We start from the raw sequence: 21,477 nt of genomic DNA on the forward strand, positions 1-21,477 counted from the left end.
CCACACCCACCCCGCCCGGCCATCTAGATGTGTGAAAGTTACTTTATAAGCTAATGATCCGTCATGTATGACATTCCTGGGAGTGTGTTAACTTACATTTTGTATTACCATATGATTTTTGTATGTTCCCTACAGTTATGTACTTGAAATCAATTGACCAATTCGGCTAGCCATGCTTCACTGGATCAATTTGAAACTTTGCACACACACTGCTGCCATCTAGTGACCAAAATCAAAATTGTGCCTAAACAACAATAATACGTTATGGCCTTTCTCTTGCATTTCTAAGATTATGTTTTTGTTTGTATTATCTTTTACCAGATCTAATGTGTTATATTCTCCTATATTAATTTCATATTTCCACAAACATCAGTGGTTTTCAAGTGGTATCAAGAATGTGCATGTCTTTGCTTCAGGCCCTGAGCTACAGGCAGTTAGATTTGGGTGCTGTATGTCATTTTAGGCGAGAAAAATGGTATGATTCTTAAGGGGTAATAGACTGGTTTTGCACAACTCTCTATCCGAGCCAAGAGAGAGCGCAAGGACAACTCATGTAATGCACGTTCAGTTAGGCCATACAGGACAGTTGTATATTTAAAAAATACATTGGTAACTGATGCTGTTGCAATCAATTTTACAATCTGCAATGTTTGAATTTCCAACTTTAACTATAGAATAAGTAATTACATTATAGCCGCCAACAGACACATTGTTGCCTCCAGACAACAGACACCATGTAGGAGGCTATAGCTTCATGAAATGTTTAGGCTTAGTATGATGAGAATGACGACCAAATAGGACTAACAATAATAATTTATCCATTAGCCAAAGCAAAGCTCTAGGCAACATGCCCTGGCACCTCAGAAAGCCTAGAATCGATTCAATAGACAGCCGCATAGACATGTTGAAATTTCAGCACCATGGACAGCAATCAGTAGTCTATACTTTGTGAGTGGCTGTCTGGCTGACACATTCTATTTTATTTTAGGAAGGGGAGGGGCGGAACTCCGACCTTGCAGGGGTCCAGAGAAACTGCTTTATGCCAGTGATCAATCCATTTGAGTTAATAGGGTGACATTCAAGAACGGTATTAAGAAGAAAACATATATTTTGAATGTTTAGAAGTAGCCTTTTTTCAAATAGATGATATTATAGATTGGAAGTATACTTCACTAATAATTGTGTACAGTAGGTTTAATTTGGTTTTGAGGAGAATGTGCCCCCTGCTGGCCTGTTTGTGACACTGACAGTTAGACAAGTTCTCTAAAATGAATTTGCAAGGAAATTTGAGATTAGAGTAATTGCTGACTTTAATTACTTTCAAAAATAACACAATTTACAGCAAGACAATAAAACAGGCATAACCAGTTGAGCTGAGACAAACAAATAGAGCAGGAAGACAATTTATTTTAGGAGTGGACTGCGACGGCCTGAAATCAAATTCTACTAAATATAGGCTACCAAGAAAAAGATAAAAAGGTATGTTGCTTTGTATGAAGTCAACATTTTCCACATTTCTGAGAAACACCACTACGGGGCGCTAGAGTCGTAGATTCTAAGTGTTCTGTCTCCTCAACAGATCGGGAGGATCCACAAATAAATACTGAATATTTTAACAATGGTCCATCGCACGAGTCACAAGACGACGTGAAATTGAGACCCTTTATACAGTAAGTGGATCTGCGTAGTTTGTTGTCCTGTGGCTTTGGACAAACAGTCTTGCTCTTTATTCTTCCTGCTGTGTGTCTCTGCAGACTACGTTTCCTTGTACCTGTGTCTGTGAATGAGGAAGGAGCAGTGAGAGGACACATATTAGTAAAGTGAAGATTCAAATTCCCACAAGGGGTGTTCCTGTAGTTAGGGTTATGGATAATAATAGTGGAGTGACTTCTGGAAAAACAAGTGACATTCCTCCGGGGCCGTTTATCTTCTAACCTCCTGCGATTGCTGCTGCTGATGTACTGTAGCTGCTGATGTCTGAGAACACTCTGTCTACACAACCGGTTTGAGCTAGCTTGCCTTATCCTCATGCCTGTATGCTTCACCATAAATAGTTTAATGTTTTTTCATTTGAGAAGTGTTTTCCTTTTTTTCATGTAGAAGTTTGGAGTTCTTTTAAGGTGCTTGATAGTATCACAACGGGGAACAGTAATCTGTGGAAAACTACCCCGCGGGGTGTGCGTGTTTGCTCACTCTCTGTGGTGTATGGAGAACTCAGGCAGGGCCCCTAGGGAACTCAGCTGCTCCTCCAGTGCTAAGATCCGCAGGCCGATGTACCCTGATGACAACAGTAGAAGCACCACCCTACACACACACACACACACACACACACACACACACACACACACACACACACACACACACACACACACACACACACACACACACACACACACACACACACACACACACACACACACACGCTTATGTACTGTACACATACGGCAAAATAACTAAGGAAGTGTTCCCTCCCTAATCTTTATTGTTTAAACTGTTGAATACTGTTTTATCGCACATAAAAGGTAATCTCTCTACAGTGTGATACAAAATCTAACACAGTCTATATAAATCTATCATCATTAGGTGTAATTCAATATGAATTTATTCATCCCCTGAGGGGCAAATAGAAAGTATTGTCAGAGCACAAACACGCAATTACATGTATCCTCCACAGTTCACAGGCAACTAATGAAAGAGAAACCAAAGGAGACAGTTGCAAGGAAAACCTATCTACTATACTGTAAGGACTTGGAGGTTGGATGAAATAAAAAGAAGAAGAAATCGTGAGAGGAACCAGATTCTAATGGGAGAGCCCATTATTTTGTTCACAGTACATACAATATGAAATAAGTTCACAGTTTATATTGTATGAATGAAGTTCACAGTACATACAGTATGAAAGAAGTTCACAGTACATGCAGTATGAAAGAAGTTCACAGTACATGCAGTATGAAAGAAGTTCACAGTACATGCAGTATGAAAGAAGTTCACAGTACATGCAGTATGAAAGAAGTTCACAGTACATGCAGTATGAAAGAAGATCACAGTACATACAGTATGAAAGAAGTTCACAGTACATGCAGTATGAAAGAAATTCACAGTACATGCAGTATGAAAAAAGTTCACAGTACATGCAGTATGAAAGAAGTTCACAGTACATGCAGTATGAAAGAAGTTCACAGTACATGCAGTATGAAAGAAGATCACAGTACATACAGTATGAAAGAAGTTCACAGTACATGCAGTATGAAAGAAGTTCACAGTACATGCAGTATGAAAAAAGTTCACAGTACATGCAGTGTGAAAGAAGATCACAGTACATGCAGTATGAAAGAGGCTCACAGTACATGCAGTATGACCATCTGGAGAACATATTGTGCTTTGAAAACAAGATCCATCTACAATGCCTTCCTATTCATACCTCTTGACTTATTCCACATTTTGTTGTGTTACAGCCTGAATTCAAAATTTATTAAATATCTGTTTTTCTCTCCCATCTACACACAATACCCCATAATGACAAAGTGAAAACATGTTTTTAGAAATGTTAGCAAATTTATTGAAAATATAATACAGAAATATCTAATTTACATAAGTATTCACACCCCTGAGTCAATATTTTGTAGAAGCACATTTGGCAGCAATTACAGCTGAGAGTCTTTCTGGGTAAGTCTCTAAGAGCTTTCCACACCTGGATTGTGCAACATTTGCCCAGTATTCTTTTAAGCTCTGTCAAATTGGTTGTTGATCATTGCTAGACAACCATTTTCAGGCCTTGCCATAGATTTTCAGGTAGATTTAATTCAAAACAGTAACTCAGCCACTCAGGAACATTCACTGTCTTCTTGGTAAGCAACTCCAGTTTAGATTTGTCCTTGTCTTTTACATTTTTTATTTAACCTATATTTAATTGAGCAAGTTAGTTAAGAACAAATTCTTATTTACAATGAAGGCTTACCCTAACCCAGATGACGCTGGGCCAATTGTGCGCCACCCTATGGGATTCCCGATCATGATCGGTTGTGATACAGCCCAGGATCAAACCAGGGTCTGTAGTGACGCGTCTAGAACTGAGATGCAGTGCCTTAGACTGCTGCGCCACTCGGGAGCTCAAAGAGGAATTCATCTCCCAGTGTCTGTTGGAAAGTAGTCTGATTCAGGTTTTCCTTTAGGATTTTGCCTTAGCTCCATTCTGTTTCTGAAAATATGGAGAGTGGTACTCAGTAATGTGTTGTATTGGATTTGCCCCAAACATAACACTTTGTATTCAGGACTAAAAGTTCATTGCTTTGCCACATTTTTTTGCAGTATTACTTTAGTGCCTTGTTGCAAACAGGATGCACGTTTTGTAATATTTTTTACACTCTGTACAGCTTTCCATTTAGGTTAGTATTGTGGAGTAACTACAATGTTGTTGATCATCCTAATTTTTCTCCTATCACAGCCATTAAACTCTGTAACTGTTTCAAAGTTACCATTGGCCTCCTGGTGAAATTCCTGAATGGTTTCCTTCCTCTCCGGCAACTGAGTTAGGAAAGCATAAGCTACAGACAACGAACACAATTGCATTTTATCGATAGCAATTTGAATGCGCAAAAATACTGTGACCAAATCCTGAGGCCCATTGTGAGGTGCATGTTTTTTTAAGGTGTCTGTGACCAACAGATGCATATCTATATTCCCACTCACGTGGAATTCATAGATTAGGGGACACCTGTATCTTTGACTGGGTTTATTGATACACCATCCAAAGTGTAATTAAACTGAACAAAAATATAAATGTAACATGCAACAATTTCATTAATTTGACTGAGTTACAGTTCATGTGAGGAAATCAGTCAATTGAAATAAATGCATTAGGCACCACACCATAACCCCACCGCCACCATGGGGCACTCTGTTGACAACCGCTCGCCACATGACGCCATATACGTGGTCTGCAGTTGTGAGGCTGGTTGGACGTACTGCCAAATTCTCTAAAACGACGTTGGAGGCGGCTTATGGTAGAGAAATTGACATTAAATTATCTGGAAACAGCTCTGGTGGACATTCCTGCAGTCAGCATGCCAATTGCATGCTCCCTCAACTTGAGACATCGGTGGCAAAAACGCTAATTTTAGTATGGCCGTTTATTGTCCCCCGCACAAGGTGCACCTGTGTAATGATCATGCTGTTTAAATCAGCTTCTTGATATGCCACACTTGTCAGTTGGATGGATTATCTTCGCGAAGGAGAAATGCTCACTAACATGGATGTAAATTAAATTGTGCGCAACATTTTAGAGAAATAAGCTTTTTGAGCATATGGAAAATCTATTTCAGCTCATGAAACATGGGACCAACACTTTACATGTTGTGTTTATATTTTTGTTCAGTGTAATAACTTCACCATGCTCAAAGGGATATTGAATGTCTGCTTTTTTACCCACTTACCAATACCAGGTGCCCTTATTTGCGTTGCATTGGACAAGCTGGTCTTTGTGGTTGAATCTGTGTTTGAAATTCACTGCTCGACCTAAGGAACCTTACAGATGATTGTATGTGTGGGGTACAGAGATGAGGTAGTCTTTCATAAATCATGTTATTGCACACAGAGTGAGTCCATGCAACATATTATGTGACTTGGTGAGCACATTTTTACTCCTGAACTTATTTAGGCTCGTCATAACAAAGGGGTTGAATACTTATTGACTCAAGACATTTCAGCTTTAATTTGTTGTATTAATTAGTAAAAAATGTGAAAAACATAATTCCACTTTGACATTATGGGGTATTGCAATGTAATCCATTGTAAATTCAGGCTGAAACACAACAAAATGTGGAAAGTGTCAAGGGGTGTGAATACATTCTGAAGGTACTGTATCTAACCATCCCTCCAGAAATGAACCTCATATAAACATCAGATGGCTCCAAACCAAACCAGAAAGACAACATACCTAAGCAGACAGACTGTTAGGCAGACACCTGCATTTCTTTGAAAAGGTGATTATATATAGCCAAAGGGACCAGGAAATCTGGTCACAATGCGTGTACACCATGGATAGATAAGAGACATTTGAAAATCATGTGTAGACACACGTCTGAAAATGGACAAGATCAGAACAAAACACTCATGAGAGCGCGAGATAAATTGAATAAAATAAAATAAAACTGTATTTGTCACCTGCCGAATATAACACCTTAACGTGAAAACCTTACTTACAAGCCCTTAGCCAACAATGCAGTTTTAAGGAAATTAAGAACTAACAAAATATTGACTAATTAAACTAAAGTAAAACAAAAGAATGACACAATAACAATAACGAGGCTATACAGAGCATTCGGAAAGTATTCAGACCCCTTCCCTTTTTCCACATTTTGTTGTTACAGCCTTATTCTAAAATTGATTAAATGAAACCATTTCTTCTCAATCGACACAAAATACCCCATAATGACAAAGCGAAAACAGGTTTTTAGAAAGTTTTGCAAATTTGAAAAAAAAAAAAAAAAACAGAAACACCTTTATTTACATAAGTATTCAGACCCTTTGCTATGAAACTCGGAATTGAGCTGAGGTGCATCCTGTTTCCATTGATCATCCTTGAGATGTTTCTACAACTTGATTGGAGTCCACCTGAGGTTCATTCAATTGATTGGACATGATTTTGAAAGGCACACTCCTGTCTATACAAGGTCCCACAGTTGACAATGCATGTCAGAGCAAAAACCATGAGGTCGAAGAAATTGTCCGTAGAGCTCAGAGACAGGATTGTGTCGTTGCACAAATCTGGGAAAGGGCACCAAAACATTTCTATAGAATTGAAAGTCCCCAAAAACACGTTGGCCTCCATTATTCTTCAACAGAAGAAGTTTAGAACCACCAAGACTCTTCCTAGAGCTGGCCGCCCATCAGCCCTGGTGGCAGTGTGTGGATAAGATAAGAGATGAGGGAAGGACTTCAGCATCTAGGTCTAGACATTGAGAGGCTAGAGAGGTAGAGAGGCGGCGGAGAGAAAGACAGAGAGGTAGATGGTACTCACAGAAACAGATAGATGGAGAGGAGGACGTTGAGGTTGCTCATCTCTCTGATGAGGAGGAGAGATTTAATCCTTTCAGTGACTCTCCAAAAACACGAGTTAGCTGATCCAGAGAAGAGAAAATGGATTCAATGGATTACTTGCTGTTTGGGGGTTTTCGGCTGGGTTTCTGTACAGCACTTTGTGACACTTTTGTGACATCAGCTGATGTAAGAAGGGCTTTATAAACACATTTGATTGATTTGACTGATTATTCAAACAACATTTAAGTGTGTGTGTGGTATATGTGCACGTGTGTGTGGTTGTGGTTGTCAGTGTGTCTGCGTGTGCTTCACTACCCGAGTCTTCCTCCTCTGTGAATGTACACTGTTCATCCTGGTCTTTGCTGATGCTGCTTCTAGGAGTGGAGCTGTCCCTCCCTGAGGAAGGTGAACATGCATTTATTAATCATTGTTCTATTACAACGTAACATAATATTCTCTTTTATGTCCTCTGTTATTCCTATTTTCCCTCCTTTCTTTCTCCTGTCTCTTGCGGAAACATCCTAATACAGTCTTTCTAACCTCTGCTGGGCAGGTCAGAGTAGACAGTCTCTTTAGGAAGGCTCTGCTCCATACTGTCCTTACTGTCCTCCAGGCTAGAGTGGCTAGATATCTGTGGGCAGGGAAGGGTTCAAATGAAAAGGAAAGTAATGCTTGTGTGTCTGATCATGACAAGCCCATGATTTATCTTAGTGGTGTCTTAATTCATTCCACACAAAATCATATTGAAAGTGAGTTCTGGAAAGTGAAAGTGAATTCTTTGAGGTCACTAAGTGCACAGCGCAGATCAACCATGAGGAACCAGAGGTAGGTGTGTCAACAAAGGACAGACATTTGTCATCACCAGTCAAAGTAGAAATGGGCAGTACATGGTGGGACATGATGGGGTCTTACCGTGTCTATGTCCCGATTCACGTCGTCAACACCGTTCTCTCCTGGCGAGACGTGGGAACTGCTGCTACCATTCTCCCCCTGCCGCTGTGTGAACACAGTCTGACACACAATGCAGTGTGTTAAAGAGTATTCATCTTTGGTGAAAACAGAGAACAAAGAAAGGAGAGGATAATTGCAGATTATAGATAAGGAGATAGAAATAGGGTAAATAAGACGGGAGAGAGAAAGACGGGAGATAGTTATATAGCAAGAGGAAGAGAGAGCAAGAGAGAGATAGGTCAGAGATCATGTGGGTATACCTGTGCTTGTGTACACACAGTCTGCAGGATTTTGTAACACACTTGCCGGTTCCGCAAAGACACCAACAAATACTGAAAACATAGACAAAACAGATGCATAAGGGACTACACAACAAACAACATGCAAAGTCGCATGCACCCAAACAAAGACTATCAGGGCCACTGTGGGTTTTTTTCCGACCTTGTCTCCATCTGTAGTGTGGATGGAGAGCATAGACAAGGCTGAGTTCTGCTTTTTCACTTCCTTAATGCTGGACACGTGAACCACCACCTACAACAAGAAACAGGTACAACATCAACTTCACACATAACACAGAACGAAACAGGTACAACATCAACTTCACACAACACAGAAAGAAACAGGTACAACATCAACTTCACACATAACACAGAACGAAACAGGTACAACATCAACTTCACACATAACACAGAAAGAAACAGGTACCACATCAACTTCACACATAACACAGAAAGAAACAGGTACAACATCAACTTCACACATAACACAGAAAAAACAGGTACAACATCAATTTCACACATAACACAGAAAGAAACAGGTACAACATCAACTCCACACATAACACAGAAAGAAACAGGTACAACATCAACTTCACACATAACACAGAAAGAAACAGGTACAACATCAACTTCACACATAACACAGAAAGAAACAGGTACAACATCAACTTCACACATAACACAGAAAGAAACAGGTACAACATCAACTTCACACATAACACAGACCACAACTGTACATCTACTTCTACTTACAGTGCTCTCCTAATTATTGGAACAGTGAGGCATTTTCTCTTCTGTTGGCTCTATATTCCAAAAGTATGGATTTGAGACAAACAATGACTATGACGGTAAAGTGCAGACTGTCACTTTTCATTTTAGGGTATTCTCATTCATATTTGTTAGAAGCATTTGCTCTTTGTTTTAGTTGTGTTTCAGATAATTCTGTGCCCAATAGAAATGAATGGTAAATAATGTATTGTGTCATTTTGGAGTCACTTTTATTGTAAATAAGAATATAATATGTTTCTAAACACTTCAAAATAACTGCATTGATTACCAATAATCCTGAATTAAATTGTGAAAAAAAGTTACAGATGCCAAAATAACATACCCCTAACATACATCTAACCTCTCACCATTAAAATAAGGGAAGTTAGCATTTTTTTGGAAGGGGGTATGATATTTGTGGGCCTGTAACTTTCTCATTCATCAAGAAATTTGTAGAGTCACAAGCTTGATGATGTCATTGTGTACTATGCATACGGGACCAAATACTTCACTTTTTACTACTTTAAAACACATATAAGTGAATTTGTCCTGATACTGTTGTTCCCTTAAAATGGAGGGACTATGTATGTACCAAAAGTGCTGTAATTTCTAAACGGTTAACCCGATATGGATGAAAATTCCCTCAAATTAAAGCTGAAAGTCTGCACTTTAACCTCATAGTCATTGTTTGGAGTATAGAATATAGAGTATAGAGCCAAAAGAAGAAAAAATGATTCACTGTCCCAATAATTATGGAGGGCACTGTATTGTTGGCGAACTTGGCGTTATGCACTCTACTATATTTGAGCATCTTACCTTGGTGTCTTTGAGGAGTACGGAGGAGTAGAAACACACATAGTTGACAGACACAAATAGCTTCCCATGATACAACACTTCCTTCTGCAGGGCACAGGTGAATGCTGAAAACACAAGCAGAGAACAGTGCCAAATGAGAGAGACAACAGAGAGTTTCTGAATGAAATGTCCCTTTCCCAGAATACAGTGTGATGTTCTGTATGCCGTCCTAAGCAGCTGAGGGCACATGTTAAAATATTGTGCAAAGTGAGAGAATAAGTATTTTAATGTAATTAGTTGTTAGCAAGGAGCACAATGCACAGGTTGTGGAATGAATTATATTGAATGTCCCAATGCATTCATTATTATGTCGACTCCATAAGCAAACATGCAAGCCATGAATCCACACGCAGCCCAGACAAACACTCAATGGACCAGGACAAAATCACAAATAAGTTACACACTCCCCATGTACTTATATCAACTCACCATGAGTTAGTTTCTCCTCTGCAGGAACGTCTTCGAAGAGTTTGTGAAAGGCTTTGTTGTATTTCACAAAGCTCTACAAGAGAGAGAGGAAATGATGGAATGAATCAATCCACCAATTCATGAATATATCAATCATTCAATCAGGACATATTTCTGAACCAGATCCAAGAACCTAAACATGTAGTGGAGAAGGTGCAATAGTACCTGCAGGGTGTTGTGCTCTACATTTAAATGTGCTTACATTTTTGGTGACAGTGACGCCATCAGGCTGATGGAAGCTCTCCTCCTCTATGGTCTGTGACCTGTGGATAGGGAGGTCACAATTACACACACACATATGGACTTCGAGGGCTTCGCTTCCCCCAGTCCACGCCCTGTTCTAGTCATTGTACTTGCTTTCATAAGTAACCTCTGACCTGAGTGAGTTGCTCCGGTTCAGGCTGCATCCCAGCCCCTGTGTTTCTAGCTGTGCCTCCTCTAGACTGTGGCTTTTCCTCCTCTCTCCACTCTTCTTAGGCCTACTGCGGCTGCCTCTCCTCTGGTCCAGCAGATGACCTCCATCACCATCCTCCAGGGACCTGGAGGAACAGGACACTAAACGGTCATAGAGTGTCGCCACCTGGGTCTGTAAACACTTTCTGTTTAGAGGTCATACTTAGCTATTTGCATATTTACCTTCAGTATAGGTCTTACTTTGTAATTAACATAAAGTTGTGGTTTGAATTTAAATTCACCTACCCATAGGCATAGTTTTGTCTTCTGGTGAAAGTTGCTCCAACAATGAATTAATACAGAAGCAATTAGGGTTAAGTGCCTTGCTCAAGGGCACTGACAGATTGTTCACCTAGTTGACTCGGGCATTCGAACCAGCAACATTGTGATTACTGGCCCAATGCTCTTAACCAATAGGCTACCTGCCACCCGTTATTTACATTCACATCATCTACATTTACCATAAAGAAGAGTTCAACGGTTGGCAGAGCAGTTCTAGCTCGTAGTTGATAAGATGGTCAACAACACATTAACAGTTAAATTAGTTGTCTAAAACATATGTGGCATCCAGGTCAAAGGAAGATTTTCTATTATTTGCATTTTAAATTGTCAAAACATGTCACATGCAAAGTGTGTGTTATACGATGTTTAAGTTCCCCCACCTGAGGCAAACAATGGAAATTGAATATACATGTATCTTTGTTAATCTTTGTTAATCCTGTTCCATCACTTAATTAATTATTGCGCCACTCCTTACAGACAATTTAGGCCTAATAGCAAACAAAAGCTACTACATTTACAGCTCAAAAAGTCAAACTTCAATGTGAATGTGCAAATAAAATGCCCTAAATCATCACAGAATTAAAGAGTCCCCAAAACAATCTTTACGAAAAAAAAGCCTTGAGAATATACATATCCACTACAGAAAAAAATAATTTGATGAATTATTGATTGAGAATATATGCTTACGCTATATATATATACAAAATAAAGATTATATTAAAACTACAACAAACAAAGCAATCAGATATAATGCAAAACAACCTGTTTGTATCTCATAAATGACAAAAGAAAAATGTTTATTTTCACCTAATCTTATAAAATTACAAATAAATAAAGACAAGGGCCCTGAAAAATATGACTGCAATGCATTTTGGTGGAATGTAAACAAAACAGCCCGGTCTCATAGAACAGATGTAACATAGTAAACGAAAATCCAGGACATTGAAATATAAATATGTATATGTTACATTTGGTATGGTTATATAAGAAGGTTCCTTAATTTTACTGCAGTGGGCTAAATCAGGGTCACACAGAGTGTTTCTTGGTAGAGTAAACAAATCTACTTTGAAACAAAAGTACACATCTCACACACATGGTTATGGACTTTTAAAAAGTAAGTCTCCTGTACCATGTCAGTTATAGATTTTAAAGGTATTATATTATGAGTTTGCATCCCAATATTACACTTTATATACATCACAGAAAACCGTTTGACATAAAAACTTCAGATTTTCAGCAGGTTTTTGAAATAATATTTATTACAAATATTAATAACATTCCACCCAGGAGGGCACTAGGTTATTTGACTGCAGGAAAGGGATTTATTAAGTCAAAAATGAAAGGAGGATGGTTGGTCGGAGTGGATGGGTTGGCATATAACGCAAACGTCTAGCAACCCAAAGGTTGCTTGTTTGAATCTCATCACGAACAACTTGAGCATTTTAGCAAATAAGCAACTTTGCAACTACTTTTTAGCTACTTTGCAACTACTTAGCATGTTAGCTAACCATTCCCCTAACCCTCTAAGATAACACCTGACCCTAACCCTAGCCTTAACTCCTAGTCTAGCTAACATTAGCCACCTAGCTAACGTTAGTGTGAGCCACCTAGCTAATGTTAGCCACAACAAATTGGGATTCTTTTAACATATCAATTTCTGGGGGCAGGAATACCATTCAAGCTTAACCAATCAACTTTGGAGGCCCGAGCATGCTGCCGGTGCCACTTGCACACACCTCTGCTGCTTGTGGAAACTGCTGCTACAGGTGTTGTAATAATCCTACTCCCACCCACAGGTTAGTGCTGGGCAAATCATACACACAAATTCGTAACATATTAAATAAATTGAAAATCATAACAAACGTATCATACAAATTGTAATTTGTAACATATCATACAAAATGGATGATGGACATCCAAAAATGTATACGTTATATACCAAAATTAAACATATCATACTAATTTGAGTGTCCTGGCTTTTCGTTTACTATGTTACGTCCACCCCTGAGTCCAAATTATAGCAACAAACAAGTTCCCTTCCTTCCCTCTCTTCCTCTTTCACTTTCTTTTTCTCCACTCAGGTGAATCCTCCATTCAGACTAACCCACTTGTGAAACAGCTATAAATACAAGCGGAATGGCCCAAACCCCATATGGGTGTGTTCTAATCTGTGGCATGTACTACTTGTATGTTTGAGGACTGTAGAGTATTCAATACTGTAATATCCTATTAGAAAATCCAATAAGATTATGTTAAGGGACATTCCAACTTCCTAATGTAAATATAAACATTGGAGACGGTCTCTACAGCTGGAGTTTAACTGAGCCTGTCAATAACTGTACAGAAGCAATGCATAATAATACATCACTTATTTCAAAAAGTTTGATTGGTTGATACTCACACTGAGCTGTCAAGGGAGAACCTCCGGTGCTTCATGTTCATGGTCTGGAGTGGTTAAATGTCTCTCACACTCCTCCACGCACACTCACAATCCCACTGAGCTCCTCTCCACTCCACCCTTCTGCACTTCACTGACTGTGTCGGTGTAAACCGACTCTCTCACACACACTTAGCCACCAATGTGCTGCAGTATACGCCCAGCCTGTCTCTCTAGTTTCCTACCTGACTTTAGCCCACAGAGAGCAGCAGCTGATAGATGGCTAGAGGCAGAGACAGCCTTCTCCTGTTACCAGCCTATCCTCTTCAAGCTTATTGTTGGCTTCATCTATCAATTTCTGGGGGCGGGGAATACCATTCAAGCTTAACCAATCAACTTTGGAGGCCCGAGCATGCCGCTGGTGCCACTTGCACACACCTCTGCTGCTTGTGGAAACTGCTGCTACAGGTGTTGTAATAATCCTACTCCCACCCACAGGTTAGTGCTGGGGAAATCATACACATAATGCATGAATCAAAATGCAAACACATGTACACACATGTCACGTACACTACACACACTCTCACACACTCTGACACACAGCTGTTTGACCCAGTGGATGTGTAAACTTGGTTTGAGCTTTTTCTAGTTACAATGCAGATTCTTAAAAATTGGCTGGTGTAGTATAGCATTCTTGTTTGATGTTTGAAAGAGGTGGATACATGTTTTTCCTGAAAACCACTTTATCATCATGGCAAATACATTTTTGAGTTTGAGGAAATTCAGCCACATTTGTATCTGTCTGGCCATGATAATAAATAATGCTCTATTTGCAGTGGTTCTTAAACTTGTTCAGCCTGGGACCCAAATTAGAAATAGTGTTTTCCTGGGACCCAAGCTTAGGAAAATATGCTCAGCCTTGAAACTGTTTCTGACAGTACCACACTGAGGTGATGCTCAGCCTTGAAACTGTTTCTGACAGTACCACACTGAGGTTATGCTCAGTCTTGAAACTGTTTTTGACAGTACAACACTGAGGTTATGCTCAGCCTTGAAACTGTTTCTGACAGTACCACACTGAGGTTATGCTCAGCCTTGAAACTGTTTCTGTACTTGTTTTTTAAGTATGTCAGGGTTGAGAACCCTTTCTCGCGTAGGTATCTGGTGCCAAACTGGATCAGAACATCTACTGCTTTCTCAGTCAGGCAGGAGACCGCTTCCTGCTGTAGATGAACAACCAAGACCTGTGTGAGTGTGTTTGCCTCAAAAAGCATCTTGCTTCAATCAGTGTATTCCAGTTCAGAATAAAAATTGTATTTTAACTGCAACAGTTCAGACCTAGACTAGTTTTCAACAATAATTTCTACAGTAAGATGTACAGTGGGCCTGATCATTGTTCATCTTCATCTGTACTGCTACTAGGGTTGCACTGTCAGTAGGTAGTTTGCTTAGGCGAATGTTAACTATTAGCTGTGTACAAGGCCAGGGGATTGTTAACTATTAGCTGTGTACAAAGCCAGGGGATTGTTTGAAAGAGAAACTCACATCTACTACTATGAGAGTTAGTTAATACTACCGTATTTCTGCTGATCATCACCTGTTATAAAATGACAACAATGCCTTGCTAGCTGACGTACTCTTCAACTGTCGAAACACTGTTTCCTGAAGCATTCTGCAGCGGTTCTGAAAGAACTCCCTGGGTTTACCATCATTTGTTCATTATGAGAGACTCATTACTAAGCAAATCCCCGCACAAAACACATTGTGGGCGCTTCTCGTAATAAGTTGGTATGAAAGAGATCGCTCTATGTGCGTTTCATGACATTTGAGCTCAGTCAAAACTTGTTGCTAGCATGAGTCCATTTCGGTGAGTGATGACTAGTGGTCATGACAAGTCAGTGGCAGACAGAGCATCACCTGCTGCTGAACGACAGCGCTGCATCGTGTGTGTCGCAGAATGATCTTCAAGAAAACTGCAGAAAAAAGATCCGGTAAACCGCGAAGCACGAGGATATCCCCCTTCACTCGCGCAGCTGCCAAACTGAGCAGAGACCGCAGATGCACTTGACCAAGTCAATTCCAGTAATTAATGAAATAATTATACATTTACTCGGACACGAGCCGTGGTATATTGGTCATATATGTTTTGTCATACCCATGGTATATGGCCTGACATACCACAGCTTTCAGCCAATCAGCATTCAGGGCTCGAACCACAATGGGTATGACAAAACATGTATTTTTACTCTTCTAATTCCGTTGGTAAACAGTTTATAATCGCAATAAGGCTCTTCGGGGGTTTGTGGTACAGTATATGGCTAATATACCACACTTCCTTAGGCCTTATTGTTTAATTATAAACTGGTTACCAACGTAATTAGAAGAGTAAAAATACATGTTTTGTCACCCATTGTGTACGGTCTGATATACTACGGCTTTCAGCCAATCAGCAGTTTGGCTCAAACCACCCAGTTTATAAATCTAAATAATGTGGATTTTTCTATCAGCATAATGAAGGTGTAGATTACATATCACTTTCCAGTGTTTGAATTTGTAAACACGGCTGCTTGGGATTTCTCCGAAATGGGACTCGGTGCAGTCAAGGACAATGTCCGCTTTAGGTAGGCTATAAGCTACTACAGGCCACTACAGTTCCACCTCTGGCACTGTCAAAACAACTGCTGTGCTGGTGTCGGCTGGCGCAGATCTGACTCTAACCCAAGAAGGCAATGTTCCTGTGTTTAGTGGAGACTAGATTCATGGTAAACACTGAATATGTCAGCTCAATTGGACAATTGGACTTCAGGTGTTTTGATATGGACTGTATGAAATGCATGAACAATCCCTTTACCCAGTGCTTGACTTGGGCAGGAGCTCAGCTGAGTACCAACACCTCAAATGTTCTACTGCTTGAGCTCCTGTTCCTCTTATCGAATATTAGCGCAGAAGTATTTAGCTTCTGCACCTAAATATAAACAATAGGTACTGGCACCCAAAATTAGTACCGGAACCTATTTCACTCCAACTCAAGGACTGCCTTTACCCCAAGGTACATAGGACTCTATTTAATATGTACTGTATCATTGAAGCGTTACGGAGACCTACTAGGTGCCTTGGGGTGAAGTGCATTGTTAATGCATTTCATACAGTCCGTATCAAAACAACCCTGTTCGCCAGGCTGATGAATAAGCTACAGCATGAGATATTCATGCGTTTACAAGCTTGTAATTAACATATAGTCGATACCTCTCCATTCTGTATTAGCAAGGAATTCAACCACCCTCTGACAAACCAACCCGATACTACTACAGACATTAGGTCAACCTGAGAGCATCCCCTACTAACAGGGACAGACAGATTGGGTAGCTGTATAAGTTTATATGGCCAAGTGTACTATCGCTGTGGCTGTATTCTTTTGGCGTCAGAGCGCCGAGGTGTAGTGTTACGCCCTCCCTCAGCGTTGTGAGATATTGTGTTGGGACAGAGGGTTAGGGTTACTGGGCCGGTCACGGCAGAGATCTCCACAAGGAAATGTGACACCGCTGAATGATAGAGTTACATCCAATAGAACATTAGTTTAATGACAACGTGCTTCACTGTAAATGCTTGACCCCAATTGGTTTGCACCATGGAAGCAATTTCGCTCGCATTTCACTCACATTTAAACAGATCTGCTACTGTATATAATATCGTGCAAGTTTGAGGGGAAAGATAGTCAAGCTGGAGGTATAAGGCGTACATTCGGAGCTGAGCAAAAAGTGCCATAGACTGTATCATCTAGGTGCATCAGAATGAGAGGTGATAGGATCTGCAGCACCTCACTTTATGTGTGTGTGTGTGTGTGTGTGTGTGTGTGTGTGTGTGTGCGCCCTGGTATTACGTAAGTTTCCTGTAACTCACACCCAACCATGCTCAGGGCACACCATTCTTTGTGTACTATCACTGTATCACACTACACAATAGGTGAGAAGCTTGTGACAATCTCTGTAGTGCATAAGGGTATTGCAACTGCGTTTTAGAATTTAGACGACACATAGACATTTTTCATCCATTACAACATTCTAAAGAAAACCATTTGGCTGAGATCCAAATACAAAATACAAGGAAATGTTTCACAACCTGAATGTTGAGGGATCGCAGGTAGGAACACTTTCTGGTATACTGATAGATTAGATGGACTTTTACTGGTTAAAGGGGCGCCATGTTGGGGCTCACCTTTACCAGTTGGGGCGGCATGTAGCCTACATGTTGGGGCTCACCTTTACCAGTTGGGATGGCATGTAGCCTACATGTTGGGGCTCACCTTTACCAGTTGGGGCGGCATGTAGCCTACATGTTGGGGCTCACCTTTACCAGTTGGGGCGGCATGTAGCCTACATGTTGGGGCTCACCTTTACCAGTTGGGGCGGCATGTAGCCTACATGTTGGGGCTCACCTTTACCAGTTGGGGTGGCATGTAGCCTACATGTTGGGGCTCACCTTTACCAGTTGGGGTGGCATGTAGCCTACATGTTGGGGCTCACCTTTACCAGTTGGGGCGGCATGTAGCCTACATGTTGGGGCGGCAGGTAGCCTAGTGGTTAGAGTGTTGGGCCAGTAACCGAAAGGTTGCTGGATTGAATCCCCGAGCTGACAAGGTAAAAATCTGTCGTTCTGCCCCTGAACAAGGCAGTTAATCCACTGTTCCCCGGTAGGCCGTCATTGTAAATAAGAATTTGTTCTTAACTGACTTGCCTAGTAAAATAAATTGAAATGTTCTTTCTAGATAGGTAGTTGGACACCACCTAGTGGAGAAAGATACACTTCACACCTTTCTTCTTGAAATGTATCTCATCACAAAGGCTTCCTCCCTTCCTCCCTTGCTTCTGCTGTGTTATATTCCTATTCTTTTACATTGTATAATTTGCAGACAATCACAAACAATGACAGAGGAACCAAATGACTCATTATGCTGTATCTCCAATCATCTTGCTTTTAATACAAAGTCAACATACAATACTATCTACAACCAGGGTTTAAAGAAAATAACAGTTACTAGGTAACAGGATATATGTGATGCCATAGAAACTGGTCCTTACTTGATGTCACATGTTTAGTCTGTGGGTCTTTCATTTCAGGTATATTTATATTTTAATCATTAAAATGTTAAGTCACACCAGATAAACTTATGGACCAAACTTAAATTTCATATTCTTCATTGTTAAATACTTTCCCCACAATTTGTCCCAAAATGCTATCATATACTCCTTCGATCTATAGTAGCACACTATAATTGAACAGTGTAGCATAGACTTTCAACAACTATTGTACTTTCCTCGACCGTTTAAACTCTCTATCTATGCCGCCGTATTGGCGATCGGATCGTACCACTTTAGCTATGATAATGGGGGCGGGGGGAGTCACTGAACTGAAACTAGGTCTGGCTCTAAGTATCTATCTATGAGGACATCAGTATCAAATAGCACTCTACACAGAGTGCTGTACACATTGTACTAAAGCAAATAAAAAATACAATTAAAAAAACATTGATGATATCATACAGTAAAATTGGCTTGCCAAGTAAACAACATCTCATTGGTTATATTCGGTTATTTTCCCAAATAAAACTATGAATAAACAAATCAACCAATAGTAAAAAAATCAAGTCTTAATAACAGTAACAAAATAGAATGCTAATAAATATTTAAAAAATCATATCAAATAAATATTTGACAAAGTCAACAATAACAATAAGGCTCTTTTTTTTAATAATAAATAATTATGCGTGTTGTACTGTATGTACGCCTTATGCTCAGGCCTATGTACTGGACTATAAAGAACTCTATACGTCAGACGGTATGTACAGTTCAAGTTCATGTACGATAAACCATACTGTGCTCTACAATCACGACGTATCTGGGGAAGCAGATTATAGTACATCAAATCAATAAGAGAAGAGGACAACATCTCAAGGGATGGTGGGGAATGTCGGAGTGGATTTGAGGTGAAAGCATCGGGTTGTGTCGTTCGTTTTTTTTTTTTGTCTGCACAGTAAGACTACGAGCAGAGAGAAACCGGAGCGAAGATGTAAAGAGCCACTGTGAGCCGAGGGAGGGACTGAGAGGAAGAGAGTGGGTTGAGTTTGAGTTCAAACCTCTTTCTTCTACTCTCAACCCGTTGGGATTTACATTGTTTAACAAGCAAAACTAATTTCATCCAAAGCAACTTGCGGTTAACACACATATTCAGTACCATATACGTAGCCCCAGGCAGGAATTGAACCCACAACCTTAATGCTGTCATAACCCAGCTCCAACCCACTGAGCCATCAGGACCATTCCAATCTATAGTGACAATTCAATTAGGTGTTCAGATAGGTTCAATAGGTGTAAGCTTCAAATAGGTGTAAGCTACATCATGACACTCAACGCTTAGCTCAGGTACATGGGATACAGCCTAAACTGCAGAGAACCAACCAGGTGAAACATAAGGCAAAGACACTGAACCGCAATGAATAGGATCCTTACAATGGTTTCTGCAGAAGCTGGAAATTGACCCCAAAAAAATACCATTATTTGAAATTCTGTTCATTCATCGAAATGGCCCTCCAAGAAAAATATAGACAACATTCAATTCATACATGGAACCTCCTGAAATGACTGGCTGGGATTGACATGGAATTGCCTAACCTGTGTTTAACCTTTACTGTCATTAGGTTATGAAATATGATGTCAGCAATAGTAAGTAAGCATGGATGACTAAACATTGACTTGTAATAATATTGATCCCCACTTGGAGTAGGGTGAAGTTGCCCCCAGACACTGATCAAGGTCAATTTAGCTTTTTCAACCAAATGGTTTAGGTTACAATTTAAGGATGGTAAACTGATTCTAGATCTGTGAGTTTACTGCTCATGTATTGTAAGCTGGATGTACAGATAGTAGGGCACCAATCCTCCTCATCAGAGGTCAAAGTACATTTTCCATCTGCCCAGGAACAGCGTGGTTTCTCTTGGCACTGTAGGTAGGAGAGTCTGGCGTCCAATCACGGACATGCAGCTCAAACCGTCCCTCTAGTCCTACTTTGATGTCTAGGACTAGGTTTAGTCCTCTGTCTAAAACTGTGCTCAGGTTAAGCCAGGACTAGCTCTGGCAGCAACAGACACCAGAATGCAGAACGACAGACACATGAAAACGTTCACCTTTGCACTTTCACACCTCATACACTTAACCCATAGATAGAAAGATAATAACACAAAAACCCATTTAGGGTGCAGCAAATATCCAGGCTTATTGTGTCCTTGTATTTTTTACACACACATATCACAACTCCTGTTTCTGAAGCAGTTTTTGTTTTTCACTGGTTTTCATTTTTGAAATAGCTGACCACAACACACACAGGTATTATAAGTCCTCCACATTTTGAACACTGAGGTAAGAAGAATAAGCAGGATTACACATGTAGTAGTCTGTCTCCGACTCCCAACACACCCTTTCCAGGTCTTTCCTGAGAGCGCAGGTTTTCTTTGACATTCATCTAGTTGTTGTTGTTGTTGTTTGTTGCTGATGTTCTTGTAATAATTACTCCTTGTTAGTAGTGTCGTCCCTCAGGTGGGATTTAAGGTTCATTGTTTTGTCGTTTTCCAGCCTGCTTCTCTCGTTGGTCGTTCCTTGTTTCTCTGTGGACCTCTATCTGAGCAGAAGGAAGGAGGGATGACAGTTCCTCTCCTCTCTTAGGTTGCATAGTGGTCAAAACTCCCCAGGTACTCCAGGGCAGCCTGATAGGAGAACTGGTACTCATCCTGAACAAAAAGAAAGAATAGACAGATTTCTGTCTAGTGCAGTATATTGATGGCATGGACATGTAGCTGGTGTAGCTAGTGTAGCTAGTGAGGTGGTCTGCTATCTGTATGAATGAATGGAGAAAAAACATCTAGCAATATCTGTCCATTTCTCAACAAACCATTTTATAATTTATAATTGAAGAGGTCATCGGTGTGTCTGGGAAGTCTACCTCCGTCTGCACAGT

The 21,477-nt window shown here is 40.2% G+C and overlaps 2 protein-coding genes across 4 annotated transcripts in view; both read right to left on the reverse strand.

Annotated features, from left to right (window-relative positions):
• Positions 1-1,385: 1,385 nt before the first annotated feature.
• Positions 1,386-13,742, reverse strand: LOC115102732 (GRAM domain-containing protein 2A-like). 2 transcript variants are annotated; one of them, XM_029622972.2, is made up of 13 exons: positions 13,495-13,739; positions 10,736-10,897; positions 10,561-10,621; positions 10,320-10,392; positions 9,852-9,955; positions 8,431-8,520; positions 8,250-8,321; positions 7,951-8,049; positions 7,579-7,669; positions 7,354-7,434; positions 7,019-7,118; positions 2,194-2,304; positions 1,386-1,777 (listed from the first exon to the last, which is right to left on the reverse strand). In XM_029622972.2, the coding sequence occupies exons 1-13, from the start codon at positions 13,533-13,535 to the stop codon at positions 1,756-1,758; spliced, it is 1,107 nt and encodes a 368-aa protein (XP_029478832.2). In that variant the 5' UTR covers positions 13,536-13,739; the 3' UTR covers positions 1,386-1,755. The 2 variants fall into 2 exon arrangements, with proteins under 2 accessions (XP_029478832.2, XP_064861643.1); XM_065005571.1 differs by lacking the exons at positions 1,386-1,777; positions 2,194-2,304 and having other exon boundaries at positions 7,035-7,434; positions 13,495-13,742.
• A 4,686-nt stretch (positions 13,743-18,428) lies between these two features.
• The window catches only part of LOC115102733 (receptor-type tyrosine-protein phosphatase S-like), a 111,072-nt gene continuing 108,023 nt past the window's right edge, over positions 18,429-21,477 (reverse strand). For both annotated transcript variants that reach the window (XM_065005572.1, XM_065005573.1), the window contains one exon: positions 18,429-21,250. In XM_065005572.1, the coding sequence (XP_064861644.1) occupies positions 21,182-21,250 (69 nt within the window). In that variant the 3' untranslated portion in view covers positions 18,429-21,181. The remainder of the gene's footprint in view (positions 21,251-21,477) is intronic.

Source organism: Oncorhynchus nerka, linkage group LG20 (assembly GCF_034236695.1).
Source record: "Oncorhynchus nerka isolate Pitt River linkage group LG20, Oner_Uvic_2.0, whole genome shotgun sequence".
Classification (NCBI taxonomy): Eukaryota; Metazoa; Chordata; class Actinopteri; order Salmoniformes; family Salmonidae; genus Oncorhynchus; species Oncorhynchus nerka.